General features: G+C 42.4%; 2 protein-coding genes across 9 annotated transcripts in view; both read left to right on the top strand.

Annotated features, from left to right (window-relative positions):
* The first annotated feature begins 25 nt into the window (after positions 1-25).
* Positions 26-9016, top strand: LOC110537857 (arf-GAP with dual PH domain-containing protein 2). Of its 4 annotated transcripts, none has more exons than XR_016486059.1 (11): positions 26-305; positions 2724-2854; positions 3185-3276; positions 3680-3768; positions 4459-4571; positions 5330-5479; positions 5899-5982; positions 6659-6721; positions 6849-6926; positions 7071-7485; positions 7605-9016. XR_016486059.1 is itself a non-coding variant. In XM_090197235.1 (11 exons), the coding sequence occupies exons 1-11, from the start codon at positions 218-220 to the stop codon at positions 7631-7633; spliced, it is 1146 nt and encodes a 381-aa protein (XP_090053361.1). In that variant the 5' UTR covers positions 26-217; the 3' UTR covers positions 7634-9016. The 4 variants fall into 4 exon arrangements, 2 of the variants coding, with proteins under 2 accessions (XP_090053361.1, XP_090053362.1); XM_090197235.1 differs by having other exon boundaries at positions 7071-7299; XR_016486060.1 differs by lacking the exon at positions 5330-5479.
* A 210-nt stretch (positions 9017-9226) lies between these two features.
* Positions 9227-15438, top strand: part of LOC110486912 (mitochondrial Rho GTPase 1-A) — a 33996-nt gene continuing 27784 nt past the window's right edge. For 4 of the 5 annotated variants that reach the window (XR_016486055.1, XM_090197233.1, XM_090197231.1 and 1 more), the window contains exons 1-5: positions 9279-9688; positions 12432-12572; positions 12819-12862; positions 12955-13008; positions 13200-13252. Coding sequence is in view for 4 of the 5 variants with exons in the window: in XM_090197233.1 (XP_090053359.1) it covers positions 9652-9688; positions 12432-12572; positions 12819-12862; positions 12955-13008; positions 13200-13252 (329 nt within the window). In the remaining variant the exon portion in view is untranslated. Of the gene's footprint in view, positions 9689-12431; positions 12573-12818; positions 12863-12954; positions 13009-13199; positions 13253-15438 lie in introns of all 5 variants that reach the window. The other variant, XM_090197234.1, reaches the window with a different exon arrangement.

Genomic DNA, 15438 nt, shown 5'->3' with positions numbered 1-15438 from the left:
CCACACGCGTCATGTTTTCATTTCTGTAGTGGGAGGTTACAAAATAAAAATCACAAGCATTTTACGTTCGTGGTCTTATGTACTGTAACACGTTCCAGTTTTCGTCCAAACACAGAAACGTCAACATTTGTATTTCGTTACGTAAATGGCTAATTACAACACTCATATTTAACCAAAATATTTCCTACATTCGATACAGATTTATATTCGCAAAATAATGGCAAACAAGGACAGAAACAAAACGATTTTGCTGGAATTGGGGAAACTGCCAGAAAACAACCAATGCGCAGACTGTAGCGCGCCGGGTGAGTGACAATGTAGTTCCATTTAAATCCTAGTCAATTCAAGAGTTAGGGATGAAGTTGCCAATGAGTGTACAATTTCTTCACATTAATTAATTCAGCCCATGTTCTGACTTGTATGTGTGTGGTGTGTTAAATAGTCATGTATAGGGTAAATGCTTGTGTGTGTCATGTAGACATCGCTTTCTCACTACTCAACAATAACTTCTACCTACAAGGCTTGCCCGCTCATTAGGCGACCGCTTATGGCGGAAGATTGAAGAGGGTGTCATTTTCTGCGCTAAACTGACCAAGACGCACCTCCAACCTCACGTAATTCTAGCCCCAAAACAATGTCAATTTCTCTCAACCAGTGTCATATGGGCTTTTTAGGTGGGCGCTGATGCCGCCCTGTGATAAGAAGTGCCCACTTTGTTATAGGCAGGGGCGCAAAATATTTAGCTTGACTATTCCCAGCGCCTTTCTGGGGTGCTGTTGGAGAGACTGCCATACTCCACCAACTTTCCGTCCAAAAAAATGATTAACATAAATCATATAGCAGATATCGTAGTGTATATGGTATGTGACCTTTTCTGTAGCCCACAGGCTGGATATAAAAGCTATGACAATGTAGTCAGACATCATGCAGGTTTCTCCGATCAAATAGCCTAACTAAATGACGCCCAATCAAATAAAAAAATGTGCTGACATGTTAACCAACAACGTATTAGGTGCGTTCGTAAATTCACTCTGGCGATCTACTCCCATTTCAGAGCACTCTCGTCTGTGTGTCAGAGCGCAGAGTAACATGCATTTTCCAACGCGCAACACACGTTGAATATGACAGTTGTCAGTAAACGTCGGCAAAAACAAATTATTAAATTGTTGCCAGCAGCACAGTTAGTCGCCAACGCTCTAGATAACATGAAAACAGCCTTACAATTGCCAGAATGAGGTGTTCTCTCATTTGTCTGGAAGTGGCTAGCTAGCCAAGTTAGCTTGAGTTATGAGGTCAGAACGCTCGGATCAACCCTACTCCTCAGCCAGTGCTCTCCGGGAGCGAAACGCTCTGAATTTATGAACAGACAATCTGACAATGCTTTGAATTTACGAACGCCCAGAGTGCACTCTGGCACTCCAAAGTTAATTTATGAACATACCGTTGTAATGCGCTTACACATTCGAGCGTCTCTCAGCCTATGTTATGCAAATTAGTTGCTCTATGTGATGATGACGCTGGGGCATGCTGAGGGAGAGTTTTTCGAGAGGCGCTTGTGTGTTTCCGGTTAGTGCTTGGGTGCACTGTGTTCATCCAAGTAAATTACAATTTGATCATTTTATGGGAAATAATCGTACTCGAATGTTTGTGAGTCAACAAACTACATGTGAGTTTCGGTGGCCTTACAGGCTCATTACAATATCCTAAAAACAGGACCGGTCAAATTAAAATGGGAAATATGGAATGGATAATCAGGCTACAACTGCTGTCCAGGACTTTCACCATAGGAGCTAAATTGTCATGATCAGTGGTTTCAAGTTTGTTTTTGATGAGCTGATCATAGTGAAAAATAAAATACTTCTGCATTTCCTGCTGTGTAAACCAGTGGAGGCTGCTGAGGGGAGGACGAGGACTCACAATAATGGCTGGAATGGAGCAAATGGAATGGCATGGCATCAAACACATGGAAACCGTGTGTTTGTTGTATTTGATACCATTCCACCTATTTCGCTCCAACCGTTACCACAACCCCATCCTCCCCAATTAAGGTGCCACCAACCTCCTGTGGTGTAAACACATTGCAAATAGGCTCAGGATAACTCCTGATAAAGTTAGGTAGCTGATATTTAGAGCTTAAATAGCCTAATTGATTAGTCACAGGAATCAGGACTAATAAAGCAAATGCAACAGCCTGTTTTACAAATGGTGGGCCTAACACATGGATGGGCATTCATAAAATTACGTTGCAAGTGGACAGGGTAGGCAACACCCCAGTAAGCACGGACCAGCAGTTGTTTTTTGGTGCAGTCCAGCCCGGCCTTGATTTCCACTGACGTTGGTTTTTGATCCGGCCTGGATAAGCGTTGATTTGGCCCAAACATAGACATCTATAAATGATGTCTTTTCAACTTTAATTCCGAACGGAAAATGAACCTGATTTCAATGTCCGGACAATACGTCTTTTCATCATCAGTTTGCTTACTGGTACTATTTTTAGTTTTACAGGGGCAGCGATATTTTTGTCTTGCCTAGGTGACAGAATAACCAGGACTGGCCCTAGCACCATTTGACTATTTTGAAAGATATCTGTGATTTTCAGTGCTGAGTGACACCACACAGAGATGGTCATTCATTCTTTGATCTCTGTTTTTCCATGAGTTTTGAGTGATCTTGAGTCTTGTCTCTTTCTGGTGATCCTCCCGTCCTCTGCATACACTGTATAGATCCTGACTGGGCGTCCTATAAGCTGGGTGTATTTGTGTGTCTGAACTGCTCTGGAGTGCACCGCAACCTGTCCAACATCAGCCGCGTTAAATCCATACGGCTCGACTTCTGGGATGACGAGCTAGTGAAGGTAATGAATGGATCTCTTACAGCAGGGGTCAACACCAACCCTGGTTCTGGAGATCTTACAGGGTGTTCAGGTGTCTCGTTCCAGCCCAACACTAACCAGATCAATCCATCAACAAATGATCATTAACTTTGTGCTGGGGTGGAATAAAAGCCTTCACAACCAGTATCTCTTCAAGACCAGGTTTTGTGACCACTACATGTCAATTTCACTCCTGGTTCTCATCTTGGAGGACCACTTTGGGTACTGGTTTGGTTTGCAATCTTAATCAATACAATGTATTTATGTCCTCTGTCAATTTCCTTCTTTTGGGGTGTTTGTTTGGGTACAAAGTTCATGAAAACCAATGGAAATGCCACAGGCAGAGCCATCTATGAGAAAGCAGTCCCAGCATTCTACTACCGGCCCCAGCAAGAAGACTGTGCGTAAGTATTGCCATCCCAGGTAATTTCACTACTTCACTGACAAGTGCTCTTGGCACTGGGCACTCGTTTTTGTACAAACGAATGGCAGGATTTAGGGAAGTTGAAGGATGCTGACTTTGCGCATCAATGTAGGAAGGGGAAGGAAAGGATTGTATTGTTTAAAAAAATAAAGAAGTGGAACTTCTGACAATGGAATTATAAATCATTTAACCAGTCAGTCCATTGTTGTCTCTCCCTCCCAATGAAAAATGATTTGTCTTTTGAAGGTTTAAGAAAAACAAATGCAATGGACAATACTTAGGGTTTCTATTCACCCTGTCTAAAACAATGCAGGAGAAACTGTGGACTCAAGGATCCGATAAGCCTGTGAAACTGTAGAACATTTCATCCTTTTTACCCCCAGCGTCTTAAGGGAGCAGTGGATAAGAGCAAAATATGAGAGGATGGAATTTACCGGCGAGACAAAGTATCCCCCACTGGCCTACACGACAGGTGAACGGCTTTACTGCTTGTCTGTGGACGTTCAAATCACATGTTATAACACAGAGAACCTCTGCCATTTCTTCTATATTTCTGTATTATTTTAATTGTGGTCTTCTGTATCTCAGTTGGTAGAGCATGGCTCTTGAAATGCCAGGATAGTAGGTTTGATTCCCAGGGCCACCTCTACATGACAAATATATGCGCGCATGATTGTACTTCGGGGTTGGATAAAAGCGTTTGCTAAATGACATACATTGAAATATTGTCCACAGTGAGGCATTTTGCAGGGTCAATGTAGTTTGTTCATCGTACACTGACAAGAAAAACCTATTCTTGTCACACTGACACTTCTGTGGACCTACAGCAGAGCATTGTTCACTTGAGTAAAAACCACACACAGAGACATGAGAGGCATACCCACATGTATTGATGAGTTACGGAGACGTAACAGAGTACACTTCTGTGGACCTACAGCAGAGCATCGTTCATTTGAGTAAAAACCACACACAGAGACATGAGAGGCATACCCACATGTATTGATGAGTTACGGAGACGTAACAGAGTACACTTCTGTGGACCTACAGCAGAGCATCGTTCACTTGAGTAAAAACCACACACAGAGACATGAGAGGCATACCCACATGTATTGATGAGTTACGGAGACGAAACAGAGTACACTTCTTTGGGTTTCCATTCCAGGTTTCTATGAAGGGATGCTGTGGAAGAAGGGGAAGGAGAAGGGACAGTTTCAGAGAAGGAAGTTTGTTCTGTCTGAGAAGGAATTCACCCTGGCTTACTTCAACAAGGAGGATGTAAGTGTGAGGTCATTGACATGCTGGGTAGCTTGCTGCACGGCCAAATTTCTAAACTGTTAATGGTCACATACTTTGAACGTGTGACTACTGAAAGGTGAAAAGAGTGCAGTGCCTGTCGTGGTCATTTCCTGTATTACTAAACATTGAGAGAGCAAACCACACACAAGTCAGAGTATGTTATAAAGTCCATAATTAATGATATATGAGCTTCACCATAGCCCTGTGACTCTCAGATCAATTCAGTGTCTATAAATGAATTCTCTGAGAGTGCTTACAAAACAGTTCTTAGTATCAATTATAGCCAAGACACACCCATCTCAACTCACATGACAAACAACAGATCTTAGGAACATTACACAAAGAACATTTTACTTGAAAGAGGAGTATCCCATGGGTAGATAGCATTAGCTATACATTATTGTTCAGTTTGGTCTCCTAAATAAAGTTCCTATCTCGTTCTTGGTACCACTTAGGACCAAAACATTACCTCATCCAATGGCATTTATCAATTGTCAATTCTAGATACTCCCATCTCAAATACACCCCCTCCTGGACATGTGTCTACTGAAAGGTGAAAAGAGTTCAGTGCCATAGCTCTGCTAATATTTACAGGGGTTCACTTGTGAATCATCTTAACATAATTTGATTATGACATATGTTCAGTTTTCTCTCAAGTCAGGCTTACAAATAGTTAAGCCACATTGTTGAATTTTCACTGGGCTTGCATTGTACACATCATCACTCTACGCCCTCAGCCATCCAAAGGGCCCAAAGCGCTCATCTCCATCAAAGACGTGAATGTGACCTTTCAACCTGAGAAAATTGGTCACGCCCATGGTCTGCAGATTACCTACCAGAAAGACAGCCACACCAGAAGTATTTTTGTCTACCACGAAAGTGGAGAGGTGGGTATTTTTCTCTGTATTTCGCTCTTTATTATAGAAGAGTAGCTTTTGTATAGCCTGGTGATCAAAGATCTGTCACTGTGTTTTATACAACTCCTTTGCCATATGTTTGTTATGAAAGTGAAAAGTACAGAGGAGTTGGATAAATCACAAACTGATCTCCTGGTACTACCAGTTGAGATAAGAGAAAGACGTTTGCCGTCACATGGCCTCATCCAAAACACGAGGAAGTGGATAAGTGAGCAAGAAGCCATGCTAAAATATTTACAACTTTGCAAAACAAGCTTTTGTTAGTATTTTTGTCTGAGATCTTTGTTGATCTGCTTGTATTCACAGTTGGTTGGAGATTTTATGGCATCCCCCTGTAGCAGATTATGCTGTATATCAGTGTGTAAAGCTTACTAGTCTTCCCTGCTTAGGAGATTGTCAACTGGTTTAATGCCATTCGAGCTGCTCGCTTTGCCTACCTGAAAACAGCATACCCCACAGGAAGTGATAAAGAAGTAAGTGTTTGTTAGACTATATTTCAGTAAAGTTCTCTCTGGTATATGCCCTTCTTTTCAACCATGTTTGTACCGGCACAGTATCTCTATTTCCGTCAAATCAGAGGCTACCAATGTCTCCCCCACATGAATTTGGTATTTTTATTGTCCCCTGTAGACCATTCACTTTAGGGTGTAAACATACTATAAATTCCATTATTATACTTATGATAAAATGTCTTATATTCTACTGAGCCATTTACTTTATGCTGTTAATCTTATTTCTTATAGTTGTTGCATTGTCGAGAAAGAACTTGCAAGTAAGCATTTCATTGGACGGTCTATACCACGTGTATCCTGTACATACGACTAATAAAACGTGAAACTATAGGGTGTTGTTATGCCGTGTGAAGACATACTTCAATGAATCAATGCATTAGAGGAAGTTCAACACGTTTCAACTTTGAGAGGGTGTCACAAGATAGTATTTCCAGTAACTATTGGCTTGGTTTTATGTTGCAGAATACCAGTACATTTAGATGTAAATATTTCCTAAAGAACAGACAGTGGTTCCTAGTGCCTAAGGACATATTCAGCAACCATAGCAATCAATAACTACTGTTGCAATTAGCAATAAATGAATTGATGCTTATAAATGCTTCTTCTGTATTCCTCTTCATTATGTGTATTCTGACAGTTGAGGACTAGAATTACCAGAAACTACCTCAAAGAAGGATACATGGAGAAGACAGGTCCTATGGTAGGTAGTTACTTTGTGATTATCATACTAAATAATGACATTGGATAGAAGAAACGTAAAGTGACCTGGTTGTTACAATGTAATCGCATTATGAACACTGTGACAATAAAGTGTATTTGTTGGGAAGCAAAAGGAGACGTTCAAAAAGAGATGGTTCATCTTGGACTCCCAAGACAGGAAGCTCCTTTACTTCAAAAGCCAGCTGGTAAGAAAGGAGTCCACCTCCTCATTATCTCAAAAGGGTGTGTGTGTGTGTGTGTGTGTGTGTATATTCGCTGTGTACCTGTGTGTATCCCTCGAATCCTAATCTCTACACTATCAACATGTTGTGTGTGTCTGTTTACTACAGGATGCTGAGGAGCTGGGAGTTGTGTTCATCGGCACAGAGACCAATGGTTACTCAGTGAGTGAGTGCATTCCCAAAAGGACCAGAGGCAACCGGTGGAGGTGTGGAGTCACAGTGGACACGCCGGACCGCCAGTTTGTCTTCATGTGTGAGCAGGAGAGGGAACAGAGAGAGTGGGTGGAGGCCCTCAGAGAGGTCATCTCTAAACCCATGCAGCCCCAGGACTACACCAGTAAGAGTCGTGTCACCAGTATTCACACCACAGGAGACTCCCGAGGGGAGGACGGCTCATAATAATGGGCAGAACGGAGCAGATGGAATGGCATCAAACACATGGAAACCATGTGTTTGATGTATTTGACACCATGCCACTGATTCCGCTCCAGCCTATTCCACGAGCCCGTCCTCCCAAATGAAGGTGCCACCAACCCCCTGACACACACACATACACACTATGCACGTACTGTACATAGTATATATTCATACACCATATGGTGAATAACCTAATATACGCTTTTCTGGCTTGTCTTGTTTCAGCTGAAGCCAACATCCGAGGGAAGAGTTGACTTTTGAGAGAGAGCTGACTTTCGAGAGAGAGATTCCACCAACATTGGCTGCAAAACCCACTCTGAAGACTCATCTACACTGAACAAATACATAAACACAACATGCAACAATTTCAAAGATTTTACTGAGTTACAGTTTAAATAAGGAAATCAGTCTGTTGAAATAAATTAATTCAGACCTAATCTATGGATTTCACAACTGGGAATACAAATATGCATCCATTGGTCACAGATACAGAAAACCAGTTAGTATCTGGTGTGACCACCATATGCCTCATGCAGCGTGACACATCCTCTTCGCAAGTTGATCAGGCTGTTGATTGTGGCATGTGGAATGTTGTCCCACTGCTGTTCAATAGTTGCTGGATACTGGCGGGAACTAGAACACGCTGTCGATCCAGAGCAATCCCAAACATGCTCAATTAGTGACATGGTTGGTGAGTATGCAAGCCATGGAAGAACTGTGATTTTTTTGGATTCCAGGAATTGTGTACAGATCCTTGCGACATGAGGCCGTCCATAATCAGGCTGAAACTTAAGGTGATGGCGGCTGATGAATGGCACGACAATGGTCACGACAGGATCTCGTCACGGAGTCTCTATGGAGTCAAATTGCCATCAATAAAATGCAATTGTGTTCATTTTCCGTAGCTTAATGCCTTCCCAAATCATAACCCCACCGCCATGATGGGGCACTCTATTCACAACGTTGAGCTTCCCTGAGACCGTTTCTGGCAAGTTTGTGCCGAAATTCTTCAGTTTTGCAGACCCACAGTTTCATCAGCTATCCGGGTGGGGATGGGCTCAGATGATCCCCCAGATGAAGAAGCCGAATGTGGTGGTCCTAACATTTTAGAGAAATAAATGTTTTGATGCATCTGGAACATTTCTGGGATCTTTTATTTCAGCTCATGCAACATGGGACCAACACTTTACATGTTGTGTTTCTATTTTTGTTCAGTATATAAGAAAACTTCCAGTATCACTGCATTGAATGTATCCCCCTTAGTGACAGCAGGCCTCTAAATATATTACTTCTTGGAGGACAATGTCTAGGACTGTGGGTTGTTTATTTACAATGCAGATACATGGTTCTACTGGAATTATTGAAAAATGAATTGGGGCAGTACTGTCTCACCACAAATGATGGACAAACTAGATGCCTTGCTCGGCATGGAAGGTAAAATTGTTATTCTCAAACCTTACCTATTAAAATGGCAGAGTTGTGTGTCCCGTGTGCACTTGTTTTATGTGTGAAACCAGGTCAATTCTGTTGCTATGAGAAAGGAAGTGAGTGTGCGTACATGTTATAAAATTAATATCAACTGGAATAATATCTAATACCAACTGTGATTACTAATAAAAACTGTGATAGTATAACAACTATGTATTAGAAGGGTATGTTTTTAGCCCTTTTCTTTAACAAAGGGTATGCCATACCCTCACATACCCCCTCAATTCGAGCCCTCAGCGTCTTCTGAGTTGAGAGCAATTGAATCCCTGCCTCCTTTATCATTTCACAATACAATCAAATCAAGCCACTACATTTGAATTCCAAGCCAATGTCACCACATCAGCGCTAGAGGGTAGCAGATGCGTTGTCTAGTATGTTTCGACAGCGTTTGTCTGCTACTGTTTGCCGTAGTTGCCGGGTATTGGAGGTCAGCTTGGAGGAGGCGTGCGTCTGAAATATTTCGTGCAAAATGTCTTGAAAGTACAGAAAATAAAGGAATATAGCGTTTTAAACAATTATGTCATTTACAAAAATGTGTATCGCTGTTGAGCGTGGAACTTCAATTGTACAAGAAGCGAGAGAAACGATAACAAATTAACGGAGAAATTCCTCCGTCCGTTTTGTCCTACAAAGAAAGAGGCGCAGACCACAGTTTGACAGCGCAGTCTAAACTGCGCAGGCCTGGCATTAGATAAACTGCTGTAGGGCGGCATCAAAGAATATATGATATTTATGAAAGAACAAAGACTTTATTGATTTGTGAATTAAAAAAACAGTTGCAAATATGAGGAAGGACGTGAGGATATTACTCGTTGGGGAACGTAAGTGGCTGATTCATTAAATATAGCTGGCGCTTGATGCCTACACAGTAATTAGCTAGCATGCTAGCTAGCTTAACTCCGCGAATACATTCAATTAATCAAAATACAGGGTATATACGAATGTACACCTAGGTTGTGTTTTGTACTTGTATGACCGCACAACTAAGAATACCATTGCATCGAACTGATTCAATGTGACATTGTGAAGACGTTAAGCCAACAACATACCTCGCTAACTAGCAAATGCCGCAGTCAAATGTGAATGGCTAGTTAATAAAGACTGTTGGTTCGTTCACTTAGTAATACGCACACAGTAGCTGTAGTTATTTAAAGTATGTTTGGTGTAACTTCTAGCCACAGTAATTAACTAGTTAGCTAGTAATGTAGGTTAGGATCGTATCAATAGAACACTCACTCAACCTTGCACGCGCTTTGCACTATCGATATGTCCTCGTGCACACTGTCAGCTTGACATTCCATGGAACCAGTAGAAATCATGTTCTGCTCAGATTTGTGTATTTTAGCCATTTGGCCACATTGCAACTTTTGGCCTCCACAATACACTTCTCCCAAATCCCCATTGCCACATCTAGTGCACTTTGCAAATTAGGGCCCTATTTCATTTACATTCATCTTCTCCCATATCCACAATGCATATATTTTTAAGCTATGTCATTTAAAAAAAAATTGAGAGCGACTATTGTCAATGATCACATTGGTAAATTGGGTAGAATGTGATAGAACTGAGACCTTTAAAGGAACTTGTGACAACATGCTGGTTGTCCTCCTTTCTGCCCTGTGTTCTTCACTCACATCTGTTTATCAGATGCAACTGGCTGGCTGACCTACATTGACACATTCTCTTTGGTGTTGCTGACAGGTCCCTTGAGAGGGCAGCCAAAACCGTATGTGTGTATGCTAACGTTGGTGATATCACTCAGCAACCAAGGATGCATTTACACAGACAGCCCAATACTGATCTTTTTCACAATTACTGGAAAAGGAGCTGAACTGATTGGTCAAAAGACCAAGTAGTAGTCTAAAAGGATCAGAATTGGGCAGCCAGACTGTAAACACAGCTCAAGTGTCCATAGATACAAGTCCTTTCCATGCACCTGCAGAGGCTGCCCCTGTTCTTGAACTTGGTGAACTGTCCTACCGCCCTTGAAGCAGGAGCCCATTCACTGATCTGACTCAACATAATAAGCTACTGCAGGCTAATTGAACCCGGCTTGATAAAACCCCTCCATCGGCGTTAGATCAATGGTTATGGTAGAAAAAAAGGATGCATGTTGAAACGTATCAGAACTGCAACTCTCTGTGCAGTATCTGCAGCCCTGTGTCCTCTGGCTGTGCACCATATCAGAACTGCAACTCTGTGCAGTATCTGCAGCCCTGTGTCCTCTGGCTGTGCACCATATCAGAACTGCAACTCTCTGTGCAGTATCTGCAGCCCTGTGTCCTCTGGCTGTGCTCTATGGTGCTGGATTCAATCAAGTCATGGAATTTAATAAGACACTCCAACACTTAACTAGTCCCTGTTCATGCTTGCCAGCTGCTCTTATCTTCACACTTCAGTCACTCAACACATCAGTCTAACAGTCTGTAATGTATGCAGAGCCGTAGCCGACACAATCTCAAATTCATTCTACACTGCCTTCACCCACCTAGATAAGAGGAATATCTATGTGAGAATGCTGTTCATTGACTACAGCTCAGCGTTCAACACCTTTGTCACCTCCAAACTCGTCACCAAGCTTAGGACCCTGGGACTGAACACTTCCCTTTGCAACTGGATCCTGGACTTCCTGACGGGCCACTCCCAGGTGGTGAGGGTAGGCAACATCACCTCCGCCACGCTGACCCTCAACACGGGGTCCCCACAGGGGTGTGTGCGATTAGTTCCGTCCTGTACTCTGCACATGACTCCAACACCAAGTTTGCTGACGGCACGATGGTGGTAGGCCTGATCACCAGTGACGATAAGACAGCCTACAGGGAGGATGTCAGTTACATGACAGTGTGGTCCCGGAGCAACAACCTTTCCCTCAACGTCAGTAAGACCAAGGAGCTGATCTTGGACTACAGGAAACGGGGGAGGGGGCGAGCACTCCCCCATCCACATCCCTGGGGCTGCAAATATTTATACTGACTACGCACACGCACTCACATACATTCATCATATATGCTACTCTTTTTATCATATTTCCTGATGCTTAGTCACCTTACCCCTATACATATATACCCCTATCAGTATCTCTGCACATTGTAAATATGCTATTGGAACTGACCATGTATATAGCATACTTACTTCATGTTCTTATTTCTATTTCTCATGTTTTTGCTCCACCTTGTTCGTTTTTGTTCAACATTGATATTGATTACTGCATTGTTGGGGTTAGAGCTGGCAAAGAACAGCATGGCACTGTACTTGTCCACGTGACATTACCTTGAAACCTGCACATTGAATGGTACAATGTTGAGAGGTGACACTAAAGCTCAATTGATGATGTCTCCCTGTGTGAGATGATCTCCCATCACAGGGAGTATCTCCTCATTGTAGCCTGGTTCCAGATCTGTTTGTGCCGTCTCGCCAACTCCTATGGTCATTGTCACTGTCATTGTCACATGACCATAGGAGTTGGCAAGACAGCACAAATAGATCTGGAATCAGGCTATCCTGATTGCAATCACACACTGATGCTTCTGTCTGACTCACACACTTGTCCTCTCATCTCCACAGCCAAAGTGGGGAAGACGTCTCTGATCATGTCACTGGTCAGCGAGGAGTTCCCTGACGACGTTCCCCTTCGAGCAGAGGAGATCACCATCCCAGCAGACGTAACTCCAGAGAGAGTCCCCACACACATAGTGGACTACTCAGGTAACGCCACAGACCATACAGCCTGAACGTCAATCAATACTGAATGTTTAATGCTGAACACTGTTCAGTGTTACTAGACTGCCCCTACAGACAGACTATTATTTTTCGGAACTGGGATTCAGTCAATGCATGTTATGGCTGGAAACTGTGCTCTACTGACAGTACTTACGACAGTGGAGTAGGAGACGTGTCAGATTGACAAGACAATATCATACTGTCTTTGATGTTGTTGTCTTGTGTCTGTAGAAGCAGAACAGTCAGACGAGCAGTTGTATCAAGAAATATCAAAGGTTGGTAGGATACCATTTTAACCCTGTATTATCCCCATAAAGTAAACATCTATCCCCACCAAGGTAGAATAACATTCTCTCTTTTTTTACAGGCAAATGTTATTTGCATAGTTTACTCAGTCAACAACAAGAAGTCCATTGAGAAGGTCAGTTTATAAACCAAGCATTCTCTCTGACATTTTCTATCTTGATTTAGTAACAGCGCACTGCCTACACGTTGTTAACTCTGTTCACCATGTCGGCCATATTGAATTAAAGAGAGCGCAGGGCAAGCCTGTGTTCTGAGTCTTGGCAGTGCAGCTGTAACAGGGTTTGATACGTGTTTTCTCTCTTCTAGGTGACAAGTCATTGGATTCCCCTCATAAACGACAGGACGGACAAGGATAGCAGGTGTGTGTGTGTAGTGTGCTTGTGGTGTCTGCGTGTGTGTGTGTGTGTCCCCTTGGTCAGGGACAGTGGGAGTCTGATACTAAATCCCCGGTGCATTTGGAAATGACTGCACCAACACCTAAAGTGCTGGTGTAGTTTTTGACAGCTTTGCCACATTTCACTTAGTAGATTGAAACGGGTGTCAAGTCATTTCAATGACATGCCATTCATTATAAGACCAGCCTGCTATATGCACCAGTTATGTCATAGACAAGGGAAAGTACAGTACCGTGTACCTGTTTATGTAACCTACTCCATATCAATGTGATAATAGAGGAAAGGTTACTGAATGACTAATGGCTATGTCATGTAAGACTGTGTGATACGGCCTCCCGAGTGGTGCAGTGGTCTAAGGCACTGCATCGCTGTGCCCCTAGAGATCCTGGTTAGAGTCCAGGCTCTGTCGCAGCCGACCAGGACCGGGAGACCCATGGGACGGGGCACAATTGGCCCAGCGTCGTCCGGGTTAGGGAGGGTTTGGCTGGAAGGGATGTCCTTGTCCCATCGCGCTCTAGCGACTCCTGTGGCCGGCCGGGCGCAGTGCACACTGACACGATCACCAGGTGTACGGTGTGTTTCCTCCGACACATTGGTGTGACTGGCTTCCGGGTTAAGTGGGCATTGTGTCAAGAAGCAGTGCGGCTTGGTTGGGTCCTGTTTTGTAGGACGCACGGCTCTCGACCTTCGCCTCTTCCGAGTCCGTACTGGAGTTGCAGCGACGAGACAAGACTGTAACTACCAATTAGGATACAATGAAATTGGGGAGGAAAAAGGGGTCAAATGAAAAAAGACAGTTTTCAGTTTTCCATATGGGAAGCAGAAGGTCATGGACATTGTTGTCACCTCTTAGCTGTAAGTTGAATTGCAGACAGCCAGACAACATTGATTTAATCTACCATTATACAGTATGTTGAGTGTTTGTATAACAGCAGACAGCCAGACAACATTGATTTAATCTACCATTATACAGTATGTTGAGTGTTTGTATAGCAGCAGACAGCCAGACAACATTGATTTAATCTACCATTATACAGTATGTTGAGTGTTTGTATAGCAGCAGACAGCCAGACAACATTGATTTAATCTACCATTATACAGTATGTTGAGTGTTTGTATAACAGCAGACAGCCAGACAACATTGATTTAATCTACCATTATACAGTATGTTGAGTGTTTGTATAGCAGCAGACAGCCAGACAACATTGATTTAATCTACCATTATACAGTATGTTGAGTGTTTGTATAACAGCAGACAGCCAGACAACATTGATTTAATCTACCATTATACAGTATGTTGAGTGTTTGTATAACAGCAGACAGCCAGACAACATTGATTTAATCTACCATTATACAGTATGTTGAGTGTTTGTATAACAGCAGACAGCCAGACAACATTGATTTAATCTACCATTATACAGTATGTTGAGTGTTTGTATAGCAGCAGACAGCCAGACAACATTGATTTAATCTACCATTATACAGTATGTTGAGTGTTTGTATAACAGCAGACAGCCAAACAACATTGATTTAATCTACCATTATACAGTATGTTGAGTGTTTGTATAACAGCAGACAGCCAGACAACATTGATTTAATCTACCATTATACAGTATGTTGAGTGTTTGTATAGCAGCAGACAGCCAGACAACATTGATTTAATCTACCATTATACAGTATGTTGAGTGTTTGTATAGCAGCAGACAGCCAAACAACATTGATTTAATCTACCATTATACAGTATGTTGAGTGTTTGTATAACAGCAGACAGCCAGACAACATTGATTTAATCTACCATTATACAGTATGTTGAGTGTTTGTATAGCAGCAGACAGCCAGACAACATTGATTTAATCTACCATTATACAGTATGTTGAGTGTTTGTATAACAGCAGACAGCCAGACAACATTGATTTAATCTACCATTATACAGTATGTTGAGTGTTTGTATAGCAGCAGACAGCCAGACAACATTGATTTAATCTACCATTATACAGTATGTTGAGTGTTTGTATAGCAGCAGACAGCCAGACAACATTGATTTAATCTACCATTATACAGTATGTTGAGTGTTTGTATAGCAGCAGACAGCCAGACAACATTGATTTAATCTACCATTATACAGTATGTTGAGTGTTTGTATAGCAGCA

Source organism: Oncorhynchus mykiss, chromosome 13, assembly GCF_057628025.1.
Source record: "Oncorhynchus mykiss isolate SJ-2025 chromosome 13, ASM5762802v1, whole genome shotgun sequence".
In the NCBI taxonomy this organism is placed as follows: domain Eukaryota; kingdom Metazoa; phylum Chordata; class Actinopteri; order Salmoniformes; family Salmonidae; genus Oncorhynchus; species Oncorhynchus mykiss.
This window is presented reverse-complemented; position numbering and strand designations above follow the sequence as displayed.

Excerpts from the sequence above, each read along its gene's own strand:
- LOC110537857 (XM_090197235.1), top strand. The coding sequence starts at position 218 with ATGGCAAACAAGGACAGAAACAAAACGATTTTGCTGGAATTGGGGAAA. Across the intron at positions 3,277-3,679 it reads CCCCAGCAAGAAGACTGTGC|CGTCTTAAGGGAGCAGTGGA; the intron begins GTAAGTATTGCC and ends TTTTACCCCCAG. Across the intron at positions 5,480-5,898 it reads TCTACCACGAAAGTGGAGAG|GAGATTGTCAACTGGTTTAA; the intron begins GTGGGTATTTTT and ends TTCCCTGCTTAG.